Genomic DNA, 26,761 nt, shown 5'->3' on the forward strand with positions numbered 1-26,761 from the left:
TCTTCCACTGAAGTGCTTTTATACCAAGAATTGCAGCATATTAAATTCATGTCTTTCCAATGACTAACTCTGACTGCTAACATAATAAACAATGGTTGCGAATCACATAGCCACTAGGTTAACCGTGCGGCAGTTAGTCTATTTAATAAACCTTTGATGTATGGAATTGAAATTCTAAAAGTGCTGCCTTGAGAGATTGAAGATGGTAGCACTTTTAGAATTTCAATTCCATACATCAAAGGTTTATTATCAGAATAGACTAACTGCCGCACGGTTAGCCTAGTGGCTATGTGCTTCACAACCATATGCCTGAGAAAGGAGAGTCCTACATTCGATTCCCGTCGGTGTCGTGAGGAGCTGAAGGATCTTCCTCAGCCATAGCCAAGTTAGCCGGTCTTGGGCGTGGACAGTAGAGTTTTTCCCCCAGTTTATCCTGGGGTTTTTAATCCTGCAAAGCAGGCAAAGTGGCCTTGAGAACTCAACACTACAGGACATAGGATAGACCGGGGTGTAGGGCTAACCACCTTACCTGTAAACGGTTTGAGGTCCGATGATTAACAAACCCTCGACAACGTAAGGTAAAAGAGGATAAAAGGAAGAAGAGATGAGATGAGAAATATTATATAGATGGTACAACATAATGTCATATAAGCTGAGTCTAGTTTAAACATTCATTAGCCTGCGAAACAATGTCTTGGCTATTTTGCTCAGGAAACTAGCATGAACAATGAGAAATGGCTAATGTAAAAACCTTCTTTATAGCATTCATATTTATAACTGAATAATGGCATCAGCAATGCAAAACATCAACGGAAAAGGGAGGCAACTATACTGGTTCTCTTCCTTTTCCATTTTCAAATTTCCAAAGTTATTGACATGCAGGGTTAGCAAAAACTTGTGAAATATTTATAAATAATAAGTACAAAATGATTTATTCATGGGGAGAAAAAGGAATTAAGATCAACAGTGAATACAAGAATCCACTCAATCATTAAAAACTGTAATTGTTGACAAAGAAAAACGTTCTTGAAGAACCAAAATATTAATCACATACTTATCGAGTTGTGAAAAACAGAGGGGAAAAAAAGTAGTCTTAACAATAAAAGTAAACACTAGCTAGATATCAACTCGAGGCAAATTAGTTATTAAAAGCATCTTGTTCCAAAATAAAAATGTTCATAACTGGAATATACAAGGAAAATTTTTGTTTACATTTATAGTTCATAGAAATATTTTTAGATCAGTCTAGGATAGCAGAATGTATAATGTGTTTCAAGTAAGAAAATATTTCATGAGGGTATCTGATCCAGAGAACAGAGGCAGATGAAATATGAGTGTGAGTAGCAGGTTTGGTGGGTTAGCAGCTGTACTGTGAACTTTTGTTTAGCTAGTTTTACACAGCATTTAGCTTTCTTACATTTGTCTAAGTTCAGACAAATGTAAGAAAGTTACATTCTCTAAGAGCAGAAGCTGACTTATTTGCCAGGAACTTTTGATATGCTTTCTTCTTTTACTTCACTGCCTCTTTAACTTCCTGTGTCCACCATGGAGCTCTGATTTTTCTATCCTTGCAGACAACTTCACAACATGCCTCTCTAGTTGAATCAATCAGGGTTTTCTTCAAGGCTTGCCACTGAATCTCCAAGGTTTGGTTCCTGTTCTCAAACTCTTTCATTTTTTCTTCAATAATCTTTGTGTATTTTAGTCTACAGGTCACATCTGAGAGCTGCTAAACTTTTATTCGCTTTAAACTTTCGTACATGTTATTCTTTTCAATATGAAATTCAATTTTATCCTGCTCAAGACAAAATAGTGATCGCTTCCAATTTCAAATCCTCTGTACACTCTAGTGTCCTGCACCAGGGAGAAAACATCACTATCAACAATAACATAGTCAATGAGACTTTTCTTATTCCTTGCCTCCTCTCTCCATGTGAATTTGTGCACATTTTTATGTTGGAACATGGTGTTAGTAATAACCAGTCCATGTCCTGAGCAGAAATCCAACAGATATTTGCCATTATTATTAGCTTTACTCTTTTCTCCAAATTTTCTCAAAATATTTTTGTATGTCTGACAATCATTTCCTACTCTGCTATTTAGATCCCCAACAAGGACCAACTTTTCCTTTTTCATTGTCAGTTGCTTTCTCTAAAGCCTCAAAAAATTCCTTCACTTCTAACTTAGCAGAACCTTCTGTGGAACCATAGGCACAAATAAGTCTCATTGTTCAGTTCCCCATTCTCATATTTGCCCACATTACTCTACTTGAGACTGCCTGCCATTCAAGAAGATTAGCCTCGTATTTTGTGTTGAATACTATAGCTACTCCTTCTTTTCCTTGATTGTCATTGCCTGAATATAACATTTTGTATTTATTGCTCAGAAAGATCTCACCAGTTTTTGTCTTTTTTGTTTCAGTCACCCCTATTATGTCGATCTGGTACTTATCTAATTCCTCAGCTAGCTCCATTTCTTTGCCATTCAGGCTTCTTATGTTGATAGTACCGATCTTTAACTCTGGTGATGTTGAGTTGGGGTGTGTTTTAGGATTTGTTCCAGTAGCTGACTTTTCGCTGTTCGCCCTGGTTCCCTGGCGAAAACAACAGGGGCCTTGTTTAACTGGGCGACGCCCCAGCCGGCATGAAATTTTGTCATGTTGTACCATCATTTTTTATTTTGGTTTATCCAATAAGAATACAATTTGGTCGGCTAAATCCCAAATTGCCAGCCCATCCTCACTCATTCAGTATCAAGGCAGATACCCAACAGGGTGCACCACGAGAATGTGAGGATTGGACATTAGGTCAGAAACCCTGGTCGGTTCTCTGCATTCCTTTAAAGGCTACGTGGAGTTCTCCTCTCAGTTATACAGCTTTGACCCTTAAGCACCCCTTTTATAATTTTATATTTTTTCTACCTTGTATAATTTTATTTATTTTATTTTTGCAAACATAAATGAATAGTAAGTGTGTTAACTGGCATTATCATCTCTTTTACAGATGGATAACCAAAAGCCAGGTCCATCATAAAAAAGGCCTATTACTACAAGACTTACTGAAGAGGAGATTGAAAAATTGTTGGAAGAATCTGAAGATGGTTTGGAGCTGAGTGATTCTGATGATGATCCTACATACCAGCAGCCACAAAATGATCCTAAGAGAGTGACAGTTCAAATGAGGACAGTGATGTTCAGTGTCCTTCCCGTTTTTGTCAGACTCACAATGTTTCAAGTCCAGCTAATGTGCAAAATACAGCTGTTGCTGGTCATATGCCATTGCAGAGACAACCAGTGTGGTTTAGTGAGAAAACTAATCCCTTTGCTGGTACTGAACCACAATTTAAAGGAAAACACCAAGTAAATATTCATGGAGAGAGCCCTGTAGATTATTTTTCACAGCTGTTTCCAGATGAATTGATGGATGAAATTGTGAAACAAACTAATCTGTATGCATGCCGTAAAGGCAAAGATAATTTATCACTTACTGTGACTGAACTCAAAATTTATCTTGGAATTATACTTGTCATACCATACATAAAATACCCACGTGTAAGGCAGTATTGGTCCTCCGAACATGGTGGATGTTATAGTTGATGCTATGTCAGTGAACAGATGGGAGTACATAAGGCGATATTTGCATTTTGTTGATTGAGACACAATACCTACCACCAATAAAGACAAAGCAATACGCATAAGACCAGTGCTGCAAAAGTTTCATGAAACATTCCATGCTACTGTCAGTCCAGAAGAATTTCAGAGTGTAGATGAGATGATGATTCCATTCAAGGGACATTCACAACTTAAACAATACTTACCTAAGAAACCAAAAAAAAAAAAAAAAAAAAATGGTTTTTTTTTTTTTTTGGTTTCTTAGGTAAGTCAGACACCACCACCACTAAAGAAATGCAAAACTCACTCTGTGCCACATGAGAAACGTTTTGATGGCAGTGGACACTTCCCAAAGAAGACAACAGGTGATAATGGCAATCGTTGCAGAGATGTACACTGCAAGAGTAAAACAAGATACATCTGTGGTAGACGTGAGGTTCCAATCTGTCCGTATTGTTTTCAGTCTTTCCATACAAAACGAGGCAAAGAGAATAGACTGTTCTTGATTTACACAGCTCTACTGCAAATTCTAATTGTTCTACTTTTTTGTATGTACTAAGTAATCCAAATTTTGATCATTCATGCAGTGTTTCAGCAAAATATAAATTGTTTATAATTTGTTTTGTCATACTTTTAATGTCTTTCAATGAAAATAAATTCCTTAGTCTAAGTCATTTCCATAGAAATATTATTATTATTCATGACACCTCCAAGGAGTCCGAAGACTCATCGCGGAGAACACCCACTATACAACTGTCTCCATCACTACTACCAATCATCTCCATCGACGCCATCTACCACCCACCACCACCACTAGTGTTTTTAGTCTGTAAATTGCATGTATTCTGAACAGCCGATTTGTCTGTATGTGGGATGAAAATTCCGAGTTTCCGGGAGAAAAAACTCTGCTACCTCCAAATGAGATCGGCTAACTCACCTTCAATTGAAAAAGTCTGCATAAAGATTCCCCCCATCACGACGAGAATCGAACTTAGGCCTATTCCAATTGAAGAGCGCAATGTACCGTCGTTCTTTCAATTGCGCTATGGAGGCGCTTAATATGTCTGTAGTCTGTTGGCATTAGTGCGTGATGTCCTCAGATGTGGACATCATTTTTAACACCTACAGGACACAAATTTAGCAAAATTAATGAATTCGTTGTAATACTGTAAGATTAAATGGTGCTGTATCATGCCATTATAATTTTTTATTAATGAATATAACAATTCATGCATGAGAGGGTTAATAAAACTAAAACATTATATACATTTAAATAACATTACATAAATAACACGTCCCCGGGTTGCAGATAGGGGAATGGCCTCTGGATACAGAGGTTAGCTGCGAATAAACAGGGAAACATGTGAATAAGCAGTCATGGACAATGAGATGGCATCTACCAACAGAAAGTGGTGAGATAGACAGTGGCATGGCTCTCTCTATAAAAAGCCGCACATTTCCATTGATGGGGATGCGACATGGCAAGATGTAACTGCCATTCAATAAGTTACAGGCTGGAAGTTGGGGCAGCAACAACTTTCATCATGATCAGCAGAAAATCACCATAAGTGACAACAGTGTAAAGGATACTGTGGTAGGCAGACAATCACGAAGAATGAGAAACGGTTAGCACACTGAGCCTTTTTAGAAGGCTATTGCTGGACAAGGAAGGCAACGGGATACCACCTTATTCTAGTTTTCCCCTAGTAAGATAGCAGTATGGACATTCTAAGAGATAGTAAAGTGCACAATGGCTCAATACTTGTGCAAGGCTTCCCAGGTCATAAACCAGCAAAATACTTGTACATTCATTGGGATATAGAATGTGAGAACCGTTCTACATATTGGAAAATTTGAAGAGAGAGAGAGAGAGAGAAATGGATAGATTAAAAATAGCCATATTGGGAATTAGTGAAATGAGATGGAATGGAACTGGAGACTTTTGGAGTGATGATTAAGTGATGAATCATTTATTCAGATGACAAGATAGCAAAAAATGTAGTTGTGGTGGTTCTCAATAAGGAATGGGGAAAGACTAATCAACTCAGTAAAATGTAGTAGCAGATTGATAATGGTAAAACTAAAAGCAAAACCAACAAATATTATAATAATACAAGATTACATGCCTACCAGCCACCAGTGATGAAGTTGAGAGAGTATATGTAGATATTGAGAATCTAATCAAACTCACCAAAAAGGAAGATAATCTTAATGTCATGGTTGACTGGAATGCAATCATTGGTGAAGGCAAAGATGGTAGAGGTGGGAAAGTATGGACTTGAATGGATGCCAAAATGAAAGAGGTGATAGACTTTTGGAGTTCTGCCACCAATTCAATCTGATCATTACTAATACCTGGTATGAGCTACCAAAAAGAAGGTGTACTCGGAAAATACCAGGGGATATAGGAAGGTACCAAATAGATTATATTATGACAAGAAATAGATTTAAAAATCATGTAAAACCATGGAAAAGTTACCAGGGAGTTGACAGTGGCCACAATTTGGTTTTATTGAAATGCAATCTGAAATTTAAAAAGCTGTCACAACCAAGGAAAAGGTCCAAATGGAACATAAATAACCTGAAAACAGAGGAAAGCCATAGAAACTATAAATAGCAAACTGATGAAAGCATTAAAACTGGAGAGAGAGAGAGAGAGGAAAGAAAAACAGAAAAAAAATGGACTCACTTGAAGGATACAATCAATACTACCAATGATTGTATAGGATTAAGGAACAAGCAAATAATAAGGCCATGGATCACCCAGGACATTCTAGATCTAATAGATGAAAGAAGAAAATACAAAACCTCCCTAAATGAAGAAAGCAAAGACAAATATAAACATATAAAAAATATCATAAATAGAAAGTGTAAAGAAGCAAAAGAAAAATGGTATACAGAGAAATGTAAAGAAATAGAAGATCTAACAAAGACTGGGAGAATCGATAAAGCTTATAACATTATAAAAGAAATATGCCAGCAAAACAAGACAAGTACAATTATCAAAAATTAACAGGGAAACATACTTGTAGATAAGGAAGAAATTTCGGAAAGATGAAAGGAGTACTTAGAAGATCTATATCGTGAAAAAGATCTAGACACCAAGACTACAGAAGATGAAACAAGACTTGATGTAGAAGAACTAGGTCCAACTATATTAAAAGATGAATTTGAATGGGCACTAAATGAATTGTCGGCCAACAAGGCACCAGGTGTTGATAACATCCCTTCAGAATTAATAAAATATTCGGGAAACATAACTAAGTCATACCTTTTCAAGATCATAAAGGATATATATATATATGAAACGGGGATCATTTCCAAAGATTTTACACAATGCTCTATCATACCCATTCCTAAAGTAAATAATGCAAACAAGTGTGAAAATCATCGAACAATAAGCTTAATATCACATGCTTCAAAAATACTACTAAAAATTATACAAAAAAGACTAACAAAGAAGACTGAAGAGTATATTGGCAATGACCAGTTTGGATTCAGGAAACAGCAGGGGACAAGAGAAGCAATCCTAGCTCTAAGAATAGTTATTGAAAGAAGATTTGAGAAAAATCAAAACACTCTGATAGTCTTTCTTGACCTGGAGAAAGCCTTCGATAGTATTGACTGGAACCAAATGTTTCACCCCTAAAAACAATAAAGGTAGAATGAGAGATAGAAGGCTCATATTTAATCTTCACAAGCACCAAGAAGCCCTAATAGAAACAGCCAGCAATAAAACAAAAACCGCAATAGCAAGAATACGTAGAGGTATAAGACAGGGGTGCTCTCTTTCACCCATACTGTTTAATCTCTACATTGAAGATGCAATAAATAAATTGAAAGAACTAACAGAAACAGGAATTAAGATAAATGGAATTGACATTAACTGGCTAAGGCTTGCGGATAATATAGAAGTTATAGCTGATAACAAAGACAAACTAAAATCTACCCTGACAAAGATGAAAGAAATTTTCACAGTATAGCCTAAAAATTAATTATAAGAAAACAAAACTATTAATTACAAGTAGATCCAATGAAAATAAACCTGGAAATAAATAATAACCTAATACAACAGGTATCCTCTTTTAAATATCTTGGAAGTCTTATCATGGAAGATGGAAGAAACCAATCAGATATTAAAGCACGAATAATCTTGGCCAAAAAGCATTCTGAAACAGAAGAAACATTTTTACTAGTAAAGGACTTAGCACCAAGCTCAAAAAAAGGCTAGTGAAAACATACATATGGAGCATTGCATTATATGATTGTGAGGCCTGGACGCTAACAAAACAAGACATCAAAAAGTTGGAGGCATTTGAACTTGGGTGCTGGAGATGGTGAAAATTAGTCGGACAGAAAGAAAAAGTAATGAAGAAGTTCTAAATATAGTTCATGAAGAGCAGCCACTAATGAACCACATCAACAAGAGAAGGAAAAGCCTAATTGGACACCATCTGAGGCATGGGAGGATTGATTACAGGAATAATGGAGGGGACTGTAGAAGGAAAGAGGCCACGAGGCAGACCAAGAATTTCATATATAAATAACATAATAATGCTAACTGGTGCTAAGGATTATGAAGAGATAAAAAGGAGTTCACAAGACAGGATGTTATGATATGCTGCTATAACTAACCAATCTTCAGATTGATGCACCAAAGAGAAGAGAGACATAAATAACTACAAAATTAACTGGATCCAAAACCTTCTAAAATAAATCTACACTTTAGAGATATCCAAAAACATTAAAATCATTCATTCTCTGACTCATTCTATTACTGGTCTGTTTGACCAGTAATAGCTCTTAGTTAGGCCTTTTCCAAAAATATAAAAATTTTCTTCTTTTCCATGGGATCCTTTTTCTTATCTCCCTTATTATTATTCCTGACACCTCCAAGGAGTCCGAAGACTCATCACGGGAGGACACCTACAACTATGCTACTTATGTAGCATACAATACTATTCCTCCTGTCTCACTGAAGTATAAATATTCTTACCTCGTAGTTCTATTTATTATTATTACTCATCAAAGGAGGGCACCTACTCTACAACTCTCCATCTCCACCAACCACAATACCTTCATCATCTACACCAAAACCATCTACCGACGACCACCACCACTATTTTCATAGACGATCACAAACATCCATGCACATGGCGGGATTCAAACCCACAGTCTTTTGGCTGGAGAGCATATACACTAACCACTCGGCCAACCAGTCCAGCAAAAATTTAATTATTATCATTACGTGACACCTCCAAAGACTCATCGAGGGAGGGCACCTACTAGCCTCAATCCACCAACTACAATGAACTGAAACTACACCAATGCCATCTACTGCCTACCACCACTAGTATTTGCACAGACAATCACAAACATCCAATCCAAAAGCAGGATTCAAACCTGCAGCCTTTTGGCTGGAAAGTGGATATGCTAACCACTTGGCCAACCAAGCCAGTAATTTGTCACACAATTTTCTAATTTTTGTACCAGAGAAAGAAGTTTCTTCTACTACTTCATAAACAACATATCTAAGTTGAGCTCTTCGTGTTAAGCCACTTTACAGTTTCAAATTTCCAAAATTGCTTTTCCATAGTAATCTGGTGTCCTTAAGATAGAAGATGAAACTTTCCATTCAGAGTTTCCTCGAACATTCAATTAGAACGTCAATTCTTTTATTTACAAAATACTTGTTGACAGTCTCAATTCCTCCAGTTTAAAGACTCACAGTTCTACGATTCCTTTTCGGAATCTTCTATTAATATTTTCCCGATTGTCATGTAAAACTTAAAAACCCCAAGAACAAAATTTCTTCCGATCTGCATTCTTAAACTTCCAGTAGCTCTTTTTTTGTTTTCCACACTACTCCAATACTGAACGCTTTCTTTCTCAGCTGTCAATCACCCATCAATCTCCTCGGCAAGTGAGAAATTTTAAGTATAGTGGCTGACACGTTGTCTCCGTCAGCGTAATGAAAATGTCTTTTCAAAACACAATACTTAATAATTTTAAATTACAATAAAAATTATTGATAGTAATATAATTATCAGAATTTAGTAAGTACATAAAAATTTCAAATGCTTTACATTTCATTTTGACAATATTATCAATAATGGGCACATTGCAAGTGCCGATATATGTGTTAAAAAACCAAAACTAATAATATATTAACATTGAGAAATAATTGTAAAAAGAATCATAATTGTAAATATGATTATTTTTACATATTCCTATGACTTTTATTTAGATAGTTTTACACAATGCTTTGGATTCTTACCTTTATCTCTGTATTCTATAACAGCACAAGCTGACTTACCAGGACTTCGATATGCTTTCTTCTTTTCCTTCACTGCCTCTAACTTCCTTCATGGATTAATTGATTGAAGGATCAATTCCTATTTTCAAACTGTTTCATTTTTCATTGAATAATATGTGTGTATTTGAGTATACAGTTCACTTCTGAAAGCTGCTCAACTTTGATTCATTTCAAAACTTTCTTACACACTCTTGTTTTCAATATGATATTCAATTTTATCACGCACGAGGCAGACCAAGAATTTCATATATAAATAACATAATAATGCTAACTGGTGCTAAGAGTTATGAACAGATAAAAAGGAGGTCACAAGCTCAAAACTAAATGGTGATCACTTCCAATTTCAAATCTTCTGTATACTCTTGTTTCCTGAACCAGTGAGAAAACATTGCTATCAACAATCAGTCAATGAGACTTTTCATATTTCTTGCATCTTCTATCCGTGTGAATTTGTATACATTTTTTGTTGGTACAAAACTGGTGTTAGTAAATAACTAATCCATGTCCTGAACAGGAATCCAGCAGGCATTTACCATTTCTATTAGCTTTGCTCTTTTCTCAAAATTTTCCCAAAACATGTCTAGTAATTAGTTCCTACTTTGCTGTTTAGATCTCCAACAAGGACTAACTTTTGTTTGTTGTTATGTCAGCTACCTTCTCTATTGTCTCAAAAAATTCCTCCACAGTAGAACCTTCAGAGGAAACATAGCTAAGGATTTTATACTTAAGAATAAAGAGCTAATAAGCTTCATTTCGGCAATGAAAACATTACTTAAATTAAGGGGATATTAAATCCCGCATAGTTTTAAAACCGAATAAGAAACTCAAAGATCGGAATCAGAGAGTTTCTTGCCGATTATAGTAAACTATAGTGTCGCCGATACTTTATAGTTTACTATAATCGGCAAGAAACTCTCTGATTCCGATCTTTGAGTTTCTTATTCGGTTTTAAAACTATGCGGGATTTAATATCCCCTTAATTTAAGTCAATTTTATATATTTTTGAAATTTTTTATTTATTTTTACATAGTCCAGAAAACCTACTCTAGAGACCAAACATGGAACCTTTTCAAGCCACTTCAGGCCTCCAATAAGTGAAGTGGTGGTCTCACACAAGGCAATGAAATTTATCTCCCACCTAAATGCCTAAAAAGAATACCAAATAACCACTATCCAAATATGAGATCTCCTTAACAACCATTCTTCCATGTATATTCTGGTTCAAATCATGTTTATCCTGTGGGCAATTCAGACCACAGATGACAATCTACTGCTGATTTTTTACACACAAAACAACTCACACAGTCACCCTCATCCACATTTTGTCTGGCATTAAGAATCAAATTAGATGATCTTTATGATTTCTAAATGCAGTTGTATTCAGTCATCTGATCCAAATATTTCCACTTGAATTCTTCATAAAACAATTTTTAGTGGTATGAAAGCATTCATTCCCTATTTCATTTTAAATTCCTGCCTTTTATTCCATCCCATCTTCACTTTTGTATTAGGTCAAACAGCCTGTCACAGCTAAGAAACTTGGCTAAAAGGTTTCTAAAAAGAAACCTCTTTCTATTTATGACTGGGCAATTGATCTTATCTGCACTGTCTGCTATGTCTGTAAATCATGCATATGCTTCTGGTCAGTTTACCTATTTTGGAGGATGAAAGACCGGAAAAGAAATGATAGGTTGTGAATGATAAATGTGAAGGTTCTTCACATCCTAGCCAAGATTTGAACACAGGTCATTCTAACCAAAGGGCATTACTGATGCTAAATAAAGCCTTCGAAAGGTTGGTCGATTGGTAGAGCCTCTGCTACTAATGGCTCAGTTAAGTAAGTTGGAGCGCGGTTAGTAGTTGGAAGGGGACAATCGTTCGATGCTGTTGGCACACTCTCCCTCGATGAGTCTTTGGACTCCCTGGAGGTGTCAAATAATAATAATAATAATAAATGAGCTATCAAAATAAATGAGCTATCAAAATAAATGAGCTATCAAAATAAATGAGCTATCAACATTAACATCTCCAATTTTGATATCAAAATTGGAGATGTTAATGTCAGCTCTTTGCTTTATGCGGATGATGTTATACTTCTAAATAAATCCGCTACAAGTCTGCAAGATTCTCTGACTAAATTGAATAGCTGTTGTAATAGATATGGTATGAAGGTCAGCAATAAAAAGACAAAGACAATGAAAATAGGCAGAATCATTGAAAATGTCAACTGTGTTGTGAATGGAGAACCTGTGGAACAAGTAAAACATTTCAGCTACTTAGGCACAATTTTTACTGAAGATGGTAAACTAAATATAGAAATAGACAACAGAATCAGCAAAGCTGGTATCGTGGGAAGTCAATTGAATAAATTCATATGGAATAAGAAAGAAATTAGTCGGAACACTAAATTAGCTGTATACAAGACTGTGTTCAAACCAATTTTAACTTATGGATCTGAGAGCTGGGTCAGAAGTAAAACACTTGACCAAAGACTAGAGACCGCAGATATGAGAGTCTTGAGAAAGATTAGAGGCGTGAACAGATGGCATCAATGGCAATATCATATTAAAAATGAGGATATTAGGAAAGAACTTGACATTGTCAGCATCCAGGAATGCGTTAGCAGAGCTAATCTCAGATGGTATGGTCACTTAAATAGAATGGGAGAGGAAAGATTAGCAAAACAAGTGTTCTCTGCCAGGTTGGCAGGAAAACAACCCAGAGGAAGGCCAAGATATAGGTGGATTGATACGGTACAAAGTGCCTTAGACGACAGAAATATAAGATCTGATAATGTTGGAGTCTTGACAAGTAACAGACTGATTTGGAGGAAAATTGTAGATAGGAAGTTAGTAATGATGTAATTTTTTCATGTAGTACTGTCATATCCTGTACACCCCTTGAGGGTACATGGCAGGAATTTGATGATGATGATAAATGAGCTACAGAAGTTTGTTCTTTTGCCCCTTATCTCTAATAAATAAAATAAAATAAAATAAATTAAAAATTAAAAAAAAAAGTTTTCCTTAAGAAGTGTGCAAAGGTTGTATAAGAAAAGAATTAAGCATATGGCAATCAACTAATCATCAAAATCTCTATCATTTTCTCAGTTTATACTAAAGTTTGAAATAATTGAAAGCAATTTAATTAACTAAAACTAATTTCCCTTTTCTAATTTCATTAAAAATGATTTAATGGCCAAAAGCAGGAAACATAACCTACCCCAATGGTCTCATGATAAAATTACTGACCATACCTTTTACTCAACCCTTCGCAACTCTTTGGCACTCAGATGTACTATAATATCATTCTTCAGTCTTGTGCCCCCCCCCCCCCCCACCCACACACCAACTCTTAGAGTGATCATCTTGAGAAATGTTTTTCTAACAAGCCAAACACACAACATTTAAAATTGCCTTCCCCCCCCCAAAGATATGAAGAATTTTCTGATCCTGAGGGCTCACTTCGGTTCATTATGAAGTAACGAATAAAACTACCGACTAAGCTATCTAAAAACCTGTCAAATGATAAACAAATGCCAGTATGGATTCTGCCACTACTGGTTTACTTAGAACCAGTTTTAAACAAATACCACAGAAAAAGTTGGGAATTTTAAGTGGTTACTTTCTCAGGGGCATCTAATTATGTTACAAAGGTATATTAATTTAGTTCTCCCATCATAAGATCTGAATTCTGACTTTTGTAAATGGGTTGCCAGCTTTCTGTCTGGTTACACATGGTGTGATAATGGTGGACAGATCTTTATTCTCAAACTTTGCAATTCAATTTCTTCAATATATCGACAACTTTCTCCAGATACTCTACAATTCAGTAATTGTAGGTTTTGCTGATCGCAGTATACAGCACCCCTCTTTCTCATTTGACAGAATTTGCACTATGCAAATAAATTTCTAAAACCATAAATTCTGATCTCCACACTATTCTACACTGGGTTTCTGATAGTTGTAAAACTAAATCCTGTGTTAAAGGTCCCTTCCTTTCCCCAGGATTACTTCTGACAACACCAAATATCTGGACAATAATGAGATTTATATTCCTGGAGTCACCTCCAGTCTTTCTTAGCAGAAATATATTATTACAAATATCCCCTCCTCTGCATCCAAAAAAATTAATTTTTTCTCTCACACATAGTTACTTTACCAATGAACGACTATTAACGCTGTACAAATTGTGTATCTATCCAATCACTGAATATTTCTCTCAACATATGGGAAGGTATCTTTGAGTGCTTTAAAAAATCCCTAATTACATATAGAAGAGGGTAATTACATTGATTAATGACCCCCCCACCTCTCTTGAACTAATTCACCCCATTCTCTCTTTCCCACAGGTTTTAACTTTCTGCTTCTTTCATTTTCTATAAATATTTTCATGGTTGTTATCATCTATAATTCCACACTTTTCTCAAAATTTGTTAAAACATGTGCAGGCAGCTATTCAACACTTCTTCACAATTCAGCATCAAACTCACAGAACAAATTTTTCTTTCCTTTATTTATCCTTCTAATTGCTGTCATCAGGAACAGTATGTCCTCTTCCCTATTTCCAAAATAGTATAATCTGCAGGTCTCCTAATCAAATAATGTATAGTTGGAAAGACAGATGTATCCAACTATTGACCAATCAATATCTCAGGAGTGGTGGTGATGGTTAGGACTCGCATTCAGAAAAAGGTTGACAGTGAATCTCTACTTTGGAATGAACAGAATGGGTTTACTAAGGGAGGGTATGTTTTAGCAACTTGCTCACATTCTATAATAATGTTACTATTAAACTAGACAAGGGGAATGGATACACCATGATAGTTTGGATTTTTATTATTATCATTATTATTATTATGTAACACCTCCAGGGAGTCCAAGTACTCATTGAGGGAGGGCACCTGCTCTACTCAATCACCAACTGACCACAACTACACCAATGCCATATACCGCCGACCACCACTCGTATTTCCACAGACAATCACAAACATCCATGTCCACAGCGGGATTTGAACCATGGCCTTTTGGCTGGAGAGCAGATATGCTATCCACTCGGCCAACCAGGCCGGCAAAAGCCTTTTGTTAAGGCTTTTGACAGAAGCCGGAATAGTGAGTGATTGGAATGTACTGCCATTGGATGTTGTGTGTGCAAGTAGCATGAATGAATTCAAGAACAGGTATGACTGCTGTTGCGAGTAGTATGGCCTCCCTTGATAAGTTGCTGACTCACTGGAGGTCTCTCTGTTAATAATAATAATATGGACTTGGGGGGGGGGGGGGGTACAGGATAATTATGATAGTACTACATGAAAAAAGTTATACCATTAATAACTTCTGATCAGCAACTTTCCTCTAAATTAATCTGTTATCTATCAAGAGTCGACATTATCAAATCTTATATTTCCGTCTTTTAAGACCCTTTTTCTGTATCGATCCATCTACATCTTGGTCCACTTCCTGCCAATCTAGAAAACAACACTTGTTTTGCTAATCTTTCCTCTCCCATTTTATTTAAGTGACCATACCACCTGAGATTACCTCTACTAACATATTCCTGAATGCTAACAATGGAAAGTTCTTTCCTAATATCATTTTTAATATGATACTGCCACTGATGCCATCTGTTCACTCCACTAAACTTTCTCAGAAAACTCTCATATCAGAGTTCTCCCATCTTGATCAAGTGCTTTATTTATAACCCTAGCTCTCAGATCCATAAGTTAAAATTGGTTTGAGCACTGTCTTGCATACAGCTTATTTCTCTCTTATTCCATATAAATTTATTCATTTCACCCATACTAGCTTTGCTAATTCTGTTGTCTATTTTCATATTTAATTGGCCATCTTCACCAAAAATTGTGCTTATGTAGCTGAAATATTTTTCCTATTAAAGAGAATGATTACTGAATGTTTTTGTGTATAATTACTATAGACAGTGCATGATTAATTAAATTACTCATTTTGATATGCTTGGATTAATCTTCGAAGAATAAATCATCATAAAAGTCTGATGAAATGACATAAACATTTGAGTCTCAAATTATGTGACTTCCCAAAGAAGAATTTGATTAAAGTAAAAATCTTCACAATGGACCAAAGTTACTAATTATAGCTCTTCCCATTTAGATACAATCTACAGTTTAGTTGGGACTACCAGGATACTGGAGGAATGTTTACCCTAACCACAATATTTAAATTAAAATAAGAAGAATACATATACTAAATTTCATCATACTATGACTTTTCATTTAGAAGTTCAATGGTCTTGGATTAGAGAAAGAAACATTCTAAGTCTGCCTCTAGAGATAAAACATGGAACCTTTTCAAGGCACTTTAAGTCTCCAATATACCAATTACTCGTGTGATGGGCTCTGACAAACAGATGAAAATAGTATACTACTTAGTCATAAACATCTATGCTTCACACTAAGAGACTTCTAACCTGATGGAGGCAGGGGAAAAAACATTAATCACCTGAGAAACTAGCAGGCACTTAAATATAATTAAATGACATAACCTAAAAATGCTATGTTAGAATGTCCAAAGCATGCTTTTACCAACATCCGTGACTTATGGGGGGGGGGGGGATTTAAATCGTGGATTCTTGGTAAACAAACTGTAGATGGTACAAAGTGAGCTAGTGTAGTGGAAACATTTCCCTTACTTCAATTGTTACATTGCTAATACATTATCTTTCTCAATCTTTCTGAATGGCAGGTATCAATTTACCATTAGTCAATTGATATATACCTGCAGTCATCACACTTAAAGTTTAAACATATAATAATATCTGCCATTCACTGTAAGCAAAACAACCAATTCCTAAATCAGAAGAGTATATCTTTAATATAAACATAAAAATTTAAATAATTTGATTTTAAGTTTTGATGATAAACATTTTCACCATAGATAACAATCATTATCATATTAATTTGGCACACTACAATTCTTTTTTTGCAAAATGTTTTCAATTCAATTGTGGCATCCAGCTTGTGACACTGACAAACATTTCATATGTATTTAAGACTAACTTTTTATTTCATTTCACAATGCAATGTTTTTATATATATATATATATATATCACCAAAACTGCTGTGCCAGATGTAAGCCTTTACCACAAAAGAAAAACAACTTACTTTGTATTTTTCGGACGCAACCTGTCACTAGGTACTATTTCTGTATATGTAGTTTCCCAACCTAAATAATCAACTACGTGGAAATCTCCTTTGGTCATTTTTACAACAGCTCGCCACCAGCCGCATGCTTCTTGTTCATTAGCTCGTGAGAACACCTTAAAATTAAACAAAAAGTAGTTTCAGACATTTAACCTGAAAAGTGAATTATGTAATCATGGTACACAGTTTTATATATGATATAAATTTGATTTTTAGTTTTATATATGATAAACAGCTCAAAGGAAAAGTTGTATTTGTAGTGTTTTCACAAGAAAACTAACTTATCTGAAAATGTAAGAGAGAGAGAGAGAGAGAGAGAGAAAAACAACAACTCATACTTTACTCATTTTACATTTATTTCCCAATAAACAGACAAAAAATATCATAAAATAAAGATTGAAATTTAGTACTTTAATTTTCATAGCCTCTTCTTAAATTCTGCAATACAGTAAATCACACTATACAAGAAAAGCTCATAAAATCAGATTCAAAGATATCTGACAATTTCTGATTACTTACCTTTTGAAATGGAATTTATAAGTGAGCAAACATGCTTTTAAAAATAGATCTCTGATGAAAATAAAATGGCATTTCTCCCACTTTAAAATTTTTTTGGAATTATACTACACCTCAGATGGCATACTGTTGAGGACATTTGACATTATGTGCTCTGAAAAGCTTATTTTGGTTAAAATAAAGATGTTGCCATAAAAATTGTATTATGTTTAGCTTAGGTATTTATTAATTACGCTACCGGCCAGGACGTATATATACGTCCAAATTACCATGGATGCGAAGTGCATATGAAAATTGTAATACCATTGACATTACATTGAAATATATGATGGATACGAAGCATATGAGGATGCGTATTTGATCTATAATGGCTGGTAAGGTGGTTAAACATTTAGAGTATGTATTACAATGCAATATAAAACAGCTTAAAATAACAAGCCATATCAGATTATTAAAAGCTAGATATCAAAACTCAACAGCCAGTATAGTTAGAACATAAGAAAAAGGATTTTTGGCATTGGAAGAGGAATTAAGGCAAAGGAGATCCTATATCATGCAAATTGTTTTCTGCTGCATTAAAAATCTTTAGGAATATCTCGGATGAAAAAATATTAATCACTAAGTTTTGCAGATGACATTCTTTTTATAGCAAAAAAAAAAGCTCAGGAAATGCTAAATAACCTAGACAGAGAAAGCAGGAAAAAAGGTTAAAAGATTATTAATATAACTAAAAAAAAAAAATTGATGACAAATTCCGCTCTCCACCCAAAAGGCTGCGGATTCGAATCCTGCTGTGGGCATGGATGTTGCGATTGTCTGTGGATATACTAGTGGTGGTGGTGGTGGTCGGCAGTAGATGGCGTTGGTGTAGTTGTGGTCAGATGGTGGAGTCAGAGCTGTAGAGCACGTGCCCTCCCTTGATGAGTCCTTGGACTCCCTGGAGGTGTCAAATAATAATAATATTCTCATGAAGTACGTGTGAGATGTAATAATTGCAGTAGTGAGTTCTTTGTATGAATTTGACAAGAAAAATTTCATGCCATGCAGCTAGTGCAGAATTATACAGGGTGTTCGGGATAAATTTGACATATTTATAATTAATTATATTTTTCCGTAAGTTACATGTATTAACACACACTTCTCTTCATTTAAAAGTTTGGACCCTTCTTCATTCATATACAAGATGTCAGAAAGGATGGATAGCTGGAACCCACCTGAATCATGGAAGAGAATAACTTGTATCATGATGATTCGTGCCCGCCATCAAAATAAGGATATTACGACTGCTGCCCAATGCTCCCTGAATACAGTAAAAACAATCAGGCATGAACTAGAGACTTGCAATGGTGACTACGAGGATGTAGCAAGAAGAAAGATCCCTAGCAGACGATCTGATTGCGTTCGTACAGCAGAATTCCTCGCAAATCTGCAGGAACAGGTGTTGAAGAACCCTGGCATTGGAATTCGGGCTTTGTTCGTGGAGTTGCTAACTGTAGTCAAGCCCTGGATAACAAGGGTAGCCAATGGTAGGCCGTATGTATGGCAGCAGGATTCGGCCCCTTGCCACACCTCTGGGAAAAGTCAAAAATGGTTGTCTGAAAATTTCTACGACTTCACCAGTCCAAATGTTTGGCCTCCAAACTCCCCAGACCTTAACCCCATGGATTATTTTGTATGGGGCGCAGTTGAAAAAGACACCAATCGCACTTCCAGTAATACAAAAGCCCAGTTAATGGATAAAATTAAAACAGTTTTTGCGGCCCTTCCCAGGGAGACTGTAGCATCAGCTTGTTCGAGGTTCCGAAGCAGAATTGAAGCAGTGATCGATGCTAATGGTGGTTATTTTGAGTAAATCTTGTTGATAGTATTGTAATTAACTCTGCCTGTAATGTTTTTTTGTCAATTCATTAAATTTAATAGATACAGAGAAGATTTTCTTTTTCCTTACGAAACTGTCAAATTTATCCCGCACACCCTGTATGTGTTTGTGAATGTGAGCAGTTCAGGGGAGGAAAAAGGAGAAGGGTGACAGAATGTGCCAGAAATATGTGTTTTTTAGGCAGATTGAGAAGTATGAGATGTGGCAGGTAGTTATGACTGCTAAATGGAATGCATGTAAGAATGGATGTGTGATATAATGCAATATGACAAAAGCAAAAGTATGAGAAAGGAGGTATGAAAACAAGGCATGTCAGAAATTTTGAGGGTTCGACAAATACCAGGAAGCTGGAAAGTATAGACTTGACAAATAACCAAAAGAAATGAACCACATGGAGACGAGTTTGTTCATTTGGTTGATTGGTATTCAAGGAGAGCAAAGGTCATACTGCACCATTACAAAAGTTAGAGCAGTACACAAGGTAATTATAAATAAATAGCTAAATATGTAAATAACATCTTCATATACCAGAAAACACATTTAAAAAGTTGGGCAGTGCCATATATGCATATAAGTCATGTATAAAAGTATGAATGTATAGTATGAAAAAGTATGAAAAGTATAAAAATATGAAAACTTGCAGTCAAAGATAGATAGGCAGGAACACTGAAAACATCTGTATCCTGAATGGAAAACGTATAGAAAGTTTAGGCATTATTTTTAGTAAAGATAGCAAACTAAATATGGAAATAGAGAACAGAATAAGCCAACTAAATAAATTTATACAGAATTAGTCAAAAGCACTAAACTATACAAACAATCAGTATATAACAGAGTTCACACCAATTTTAACTTATAGATCTGATAGCTTGGTTGGAAATAAAACAGTTGATCAAAGACTGGAGACTGCAGATATGAGAGGCCTGAGGAAAAATTATGAGAATGAAAGATGGCATCAATAGCAGAACCATTTTGTATGGTGATTCTTTGATAAGAGTGCTTCAGGAGAGTGTGACACAATCTTGTTTCTTTCCCTGGAGCCAAGATTAAGGATCTTAGTGATGCCATAAGGATGCAGAGAGAGAGAGAGAGAGAGTGAAGGTGAAAGAGATGTTTATCTGGCTGGTATGAATGATCTAGCAGGCAATAAGTTAACAGGTATTCTTGCATACTATTATGCAGCATAATAGTACAAGCAAAAAAAGAAGAGTAAGAAAGTAAAAGTTATGAGTTTGTTGCCACATTATGATAGAGGAAAGCTGAGAAAGAGAGCTATGATTGTGCAAGAATCTGTAGATATGTGGAGTAAGTCAGATGGAAAGAAGGATTTATATAAGGTGGATGGCTTGCATTTGAATGGAATTGGGGTCAGGAGTCTTTACAAAGTATTGTTCATTGTCGGAAGTGCAGTCTGGGAAACTTGATTTGGAAGGAGGGCGCAGGTGTAAGGGAGGATGTAGGATGAAGGAGGTACTGAATTTTATGTATACTGATGCCAGAAATATTTGGAATATGGGTGAGAGGAGTTTTTGGTATTAGGTAGCTCAACTTAGCCAAAAGTCATAGGTATTAGTGAGACTTGGTCGAATGATAATGATATAGTCACAGGAAAAGAATGGAAAGATGACAGAAGGGTTCTTCAAAGGTGACAGAAGAAACAGGATGGGAAGAGGGGGTTTTGCCGATGATAGCAAAAGAATTCAAGGGAAAAAGAGTAGCTGCTTTAATATAGGTATGTAAGTCGACATACTTAGAAAAATTAAAAATGAAGAAATTAGGAAGGAACTGGTATGATACAGAAGTAAAAGAAGGGGGAGATGCAAGGACAGAGAAAGCAGAAAGAGTAAAAGAATGGGAATAAAGATTGAATTTTGTATGGTGATTCTTTTGATAAGAGTGCTTCTGGAGAGTGTGACAAAATCTTGTTTCCCTGGAGCCAAGATTAAGGATCTTAGTGATGCTATAAGGATACAGAGAGAGAGAGAGAGAGAGAGAGAGAGAGAGAGAGAGAGAGAGAGAGAGAGAGAGAGAGAGAGAATGTGAAAGAGATGCTAGTACAAAAAACAGAAACGTAAACTTACATGAAATAAATTTAATAGCTATAAAATTTTCACTTACATATCATAGGCATCCTTAGTACAGTGATAATGGAGCACAATATAAAATTAGAATTAAAAAATCATTTTTAAAAGTGTCACTATAGTGTCAATAGAACAACAGACAGTCAGCAAAATTCCTAATGATTTAAAAAATAAAATAAATTAATAAAATAATCAGGAATTTATATAAAAAGTTGTAATAATATTTTCCATAAAGGGGATAACCGAAGGCCATCAGATGAGGTCAAAAGAAATTGCAGAGGTCATATGAGGCTATGAGGCAAGTAAAAGGGAGAATGACTATGGAAAAATGAATTTAAAAAATGCTGATGGTAACAGATGCAAATCAAATAGTTGAGTTACTCAGTGATCACTTTGTGTACCATCTAGGTGGTGATATACATGGACCAATGAAAGAATATAGGTTGAAGAATTAGTGGTGCTTAGAACAGAACCTCAATGCAAACATAGCCACAGGATTAGATGGCATATTGGTTCATATATTATGAGAATGTGAAAGGGAATTATCAGTTCATCTGATCAGGCTGTTTAATTTAAGACTCAGTCACTGGAGTGGAGAGAGAGAGAGAGAGCAAAACAATGAATAAGGAAGGCTCCGAGACTCCATAAGTAGCAAATTACAGGCCAATCGGTATCTCAGGAGTGGTGGATAAGGTATTGAAGAAATTGGTAAAAGACAGAATTCAGAACTGGGTAGATAGGAATATACTTTATAAGGGGTAACATGGTCCTATGTTCTCCCCAGGACCTTTTGAATGGGCAAACCGCCCAGCTGGTTTTACTGACTGCCCAGCTAATTAATGTTGTGAATTGACATGGCTAAATAATGAGCAAGAATGGAAAAATAATTTAAGACATTTTTAAATTAATACTGATGAGAAATCGAACTGGAGAGTCTCAATGCTCGTGAGACCAGCTCAATTTCTTGTTGCAAGCCATAGGACAGTCATACAAAAATCTAGATCCATGACAAATACTTCTGAAATCAGCAACAACATCTAAGCTCAAAGAGTCTTTTCCATATTTAGCTGGACTGGCCATACCTGTGAGCACAGCTGAATGTGAAAGCGATTTCTCTGCATTAAAAAGGATAAAAACCTGCATGAGGAATTGCATCAGTCAGAACGCTCTAAATAATCTGATGCTGATTTCACTGGAGGACAGATCCAACAGATTTTAATTATGAAAAGGCTGCTGACAACTGGGCTTCTAAGAAGGGAAGAATTAATGTATAGAATTTTAAGCAGTGAGCATTACAAGGTTTTTCATTACTTAATGAGAAAATAAGAAAAATCCTAGTCTTATTTGTTATAATCACTACATAAAATATTATCCTTGTTCGAAGTAATTTCAAATAAAATTACTATTTTAATTTGTTATGAAAAGGGGTCTTTCTTAACTCATTCAAAATTTTTGTATGCCTGGCTAATACTTCATTCCACTCGACTGGTAAAAATTTCTGGGGAGAACACTGTGGTCTCATGAAGGGTAGGTCTTGCCTTCGTAATTTGCTGAAAGTAATGGCTACTTGGCGATACTGCTGGACTTTGCAAGGGCATTTGACAGGCTTCCACACCGTACTCTGCTGTGTAAATTGGAACAAATGGGGATGGATATGAATCTGGTGATTTGGATTAGAGAGTGGCTGATGAACAGATATCAAAGAATGGTTTACAGAGGAGCAGAATCCAGGAGAAGGTAGGTGACTAGTGGTGTACATCAGGACTCAGTACTTGGTCCTCTGTTGTTTAATTTGTACATCAACAATATAAAAAATGATTTGGTGGGGAATATTCAGTTGTTAATGATGCAAAACTGGAAAGAGAATTAGTAAAAATGAAGGTGATGTAGAGATTCTGCAGGATGATTTAAATAGACTGGAGGTATGAGCAAAGATAAAAATGGCTGATGAGGCAAGGGACTTAGGAGTGATTGTAGACAGGGAGTTGAAGTTTAGAGGGCATATTGCAAAGGTAGCTGTTTTGGCATATTAGATTACATGGTTGTTGAAGAACACACTAACAAGCAGGGATAGAGAGGTAATTATTTCCTTTTATGAGGTTTTAATAAGACCACAGGTAGACTGCTGCATGCAGATCTGATCACCTGGATCTGTGGGGATGAAGTGGTGGAGAGGATCCAGAGGCGAGTAACAAAGATTGTGGCAGGTCAATGGAATATTCCCTATGAGAATAGATTGAAGGTCTGCAGACTTCAAAAACTACTAATAGGCTAAAAAGAGGAGACATGATTGAATCATAAAAGTTATTAAAGGGGTTTTATAGGACTGAACATTGAAGACTTTTTTCAGTACATGGCAAGGAAGGGAGAAAATGAAGGGTTACCCATGTAAACTGTAGAGAGAGTGCAGTTACCAAGAGTAGTAGTATCAGGACTGGATTTATGGAGGGTGATGTAAAAATAGTAATAATTTAAAATTATGACTATTTTTTATATTAGTACATTATTAGTTTTGGTTTCATAATATGTATTGTCAGCACTTGTGATGTGCACGTCATTGATGTTATTTTGTCAAAATGAAATGTGAAGCATTTAAAAGATTGTGGCACTTACTGGATTTGGATAGCTGTGTTACTTTCAGAAATTTTATTGTGGTTTAAAATTATTAAGTGTTGTGTTTTGTAAAGACATTCTCATAACGCTAACGGAGACACGTCAGCCATTATACATAACTTCTTGCTTGCCACTTTCATGGAGTGCGCAGGCTCGCCGAGGAGTTTGATGGGTGATTGACAGCTGACAGAGAGCGTTCAGTATCGAGGTAACGGAAACAACAAGAGAGCGTTCCGTATCGAAGTAACGGAGGATAAACAAGAGAGAGCTAATGGAAGTTTAAGAACGCAGACGGAGGAATTTTGTTATTACGAAGTTTATTTAGTTGTATGTGACAGTGGAAGGAATATTAATAGAAGATTCCGAAAAGGGAATCGTAGAATTATGAGCCTTTAAAGTGGAAGAGTTAAGACCGTAAATAAGTATTGGTAAATAAAAGAAAATATTGTGATTGATGGTCTATAGGAATGTTAGAGGAAACGCTGATTGAAAATTTCATCTGTTTTAAGTATGCTGGATCTATCTGTTATTTCTACTGGAAAAGGAGACGGAAATTAGCAACTTAGATAAAACAGTACAAGAAACTTTTTTTGCTGGTACAAAAATTGAACTGCATGAGGTAAGAGTACCTATACTTCGGTGAATATCTTACTTCAGAGTCAAGAGGAATAATGTGTGCTACATAAGGGTAATGAGAAAGGATTCTATGAAAAATGAAGAGAATCTTATATCTTCGAAAAAAGGCCTTAACAAGGTGTTTATTCTAATAGATGTGATTAAGTATATGTTGAACAAACCAGTAACAGAATGAGTCAGAGAATGGGTGATCTCTAAAGTGTAAGTTTATTTTAAAAGGCCTTGGATCCAGTTAATTTTGTAGTTAGTTGTGTAATTTTATTTGAGGTGTATATGTTGTTTTGTTTTATTAAATGTGTATATTTTGTATTTGGTCTTGAGTCAGTGATTTTTCAGATTCTGAAAGAAATAGTAAAAAGTCACTGTACCAATCGGAATTGAACCCTTGTGCATATAAATAAAAACACTCGGAAATTAGAAATAATCGTTATTGAGAAAATCTCATAATAAATGAGGATTGATAATAAATAAATTAATAATCCCCCTCTTTATAACAATTGGTAACAGATCAAACCTCATTATAACAAAATGGCACGGTCGACAGGATTGGTTGCGACTTTGTTTTAGACTCCATCTTGACTCAAGTAAAATGGCTACAGGAGATAGTAATTCTAGTCGTGAAGTTTCTTTAGTTAAAGATCAGGAATTTTTTTTAAGTTAGTTAATCCAACTTTAGTAATACCTTCTTTCTCAGAAGATAGTAGTGAAAGCATAGAAACATTTTTAGATATGCAGAAAAAATTAGAGATTTAGGAAAATGGTCACATTTTCATTTGTTAACCCTTTCTGCCCTAGTGATTCCAACTGGAATCACTAACTGTCTTCGCTTTCGTAGCCCATATTACGTGGCGAATGATTCCAATTGGTATCGTACGTCGTAGTTCCATTTCTTTAATATAATAACAGGTATATATTATACGTATAAATCTTACCAATATCGGTTTTTATGACTTAGTAGAATAATATACATATATTGGATTATAGCGTATAAGCTCAGAAGTTGAATATTTGCTACCAGAATATAATGATTCTATATGGAATCAGTCGGTCAGAATTCCTATCCTGAAATGTATTTTTCATCAAAATACTTGATACTCTTGCTTTTTTAGACCTACAGACAAAATAAATAGAAAGAAAAAATTTTTTTCGCTTGGAAAAAAAAATTCAGGTCAGAAAGGGTTAATTATACTTCATAATAAATTATTGGGCAAAGCCAAAACATTCTTAAACACATCCCCTTTACTGAGACACACTGATAGTTATGCAACATTTAAAAGTTTGCTAATATCAGAATTTTCAAGGGTAAGAGAATTAGGGCCTAACATTTAGAAAATTCATCAGTGCATTCAAGGTAATAGAAAATTCATCAGTGCATTCAAGGTAATAGAGATCGGTTTCAGAGTATTACCACAGACTTTGGAGCATTGCTCCTAAATTTAATGTTTCATCTGAAGAGAGATCCTCTTTAGAATGGTTGCTGTTTAATCAATTTAGGCATGGCCTTAAAAATAATTTGAAAGAAACAGCATACAAGAAAAGGGTTAAAAATCTTGAACGTTTTCAAATTGTTAGGGAAAAGGAAGAGAGAGACTTAGAGATATATTTCATTCCACAAATAATAAACAGGTAAGCTCTTTTCAGTTTAATGAAACTTATTCTCATAACACAGTGACTGCAGATAAAGTGAGAGAAGGGAAGTTTAAAAAATTAAAATGTGCTAAGAAAAAGAAACAATCTAAAGAAATTTCTGTAAATCTAACAGAAAATGTTCCAGAATCTGACTCCCAGGTACAATCATATGATTTCGGAAAATTAGAGGAACTGAAAACATTTCTTAGTGAAGAAATAGAAAGACAACAGAGACCAATATTAAAAGGACAGGAACTTCTGTTCAAGATATCTGATTTAACAATATCCAAGAATCATACAGAT

The 26,761-nt window shown here is 35.3% G+C and overlaps 1 protein-coding gene across 4 annotated transcripts in view; it reads right to left on the bottom strand.

Moving 5' to 3' along the window:
• Window positions 1-26,761, bottom strand: part of LOC150095073 (fragile X messenger ribonucleoprotein 1 homolog B-like) — a 467,885-nt gene that overhangs the window by 394,883 nt on the left and 46,241 nt on the right. For all 4 annotated transcript variants that reach the window (XM_090411425.1, XM_090411423.1, XM_090411424.1 and 1 more), the window contains exon 4: window positions 17,066-17,220. In XM_090411425.1, the coding sequence (XP_090267551.1) occupies window positions 17,066-17,220 (155 nt within the window). The remainder of the gene's footprint in view (window positions 1-17,065; window positions 17,221-26,761) is intronic.

Source organism: Typopeltis vanoorti, chromosome 21 (assembly GCF_054136105.1).
Source record: "Typopeltis vanoorti isolate ZY-2024b chromosome 21, IOZ_Tvanoo_1.0, whole genome shotgun sequence".
Taxonomy (NCBI): Eukaryota; Metazoa; Arthropoda; class Arachnida; order Uropygi; family Thelyphonidae; genus Typopeltis; species Typopeltis vanoorti.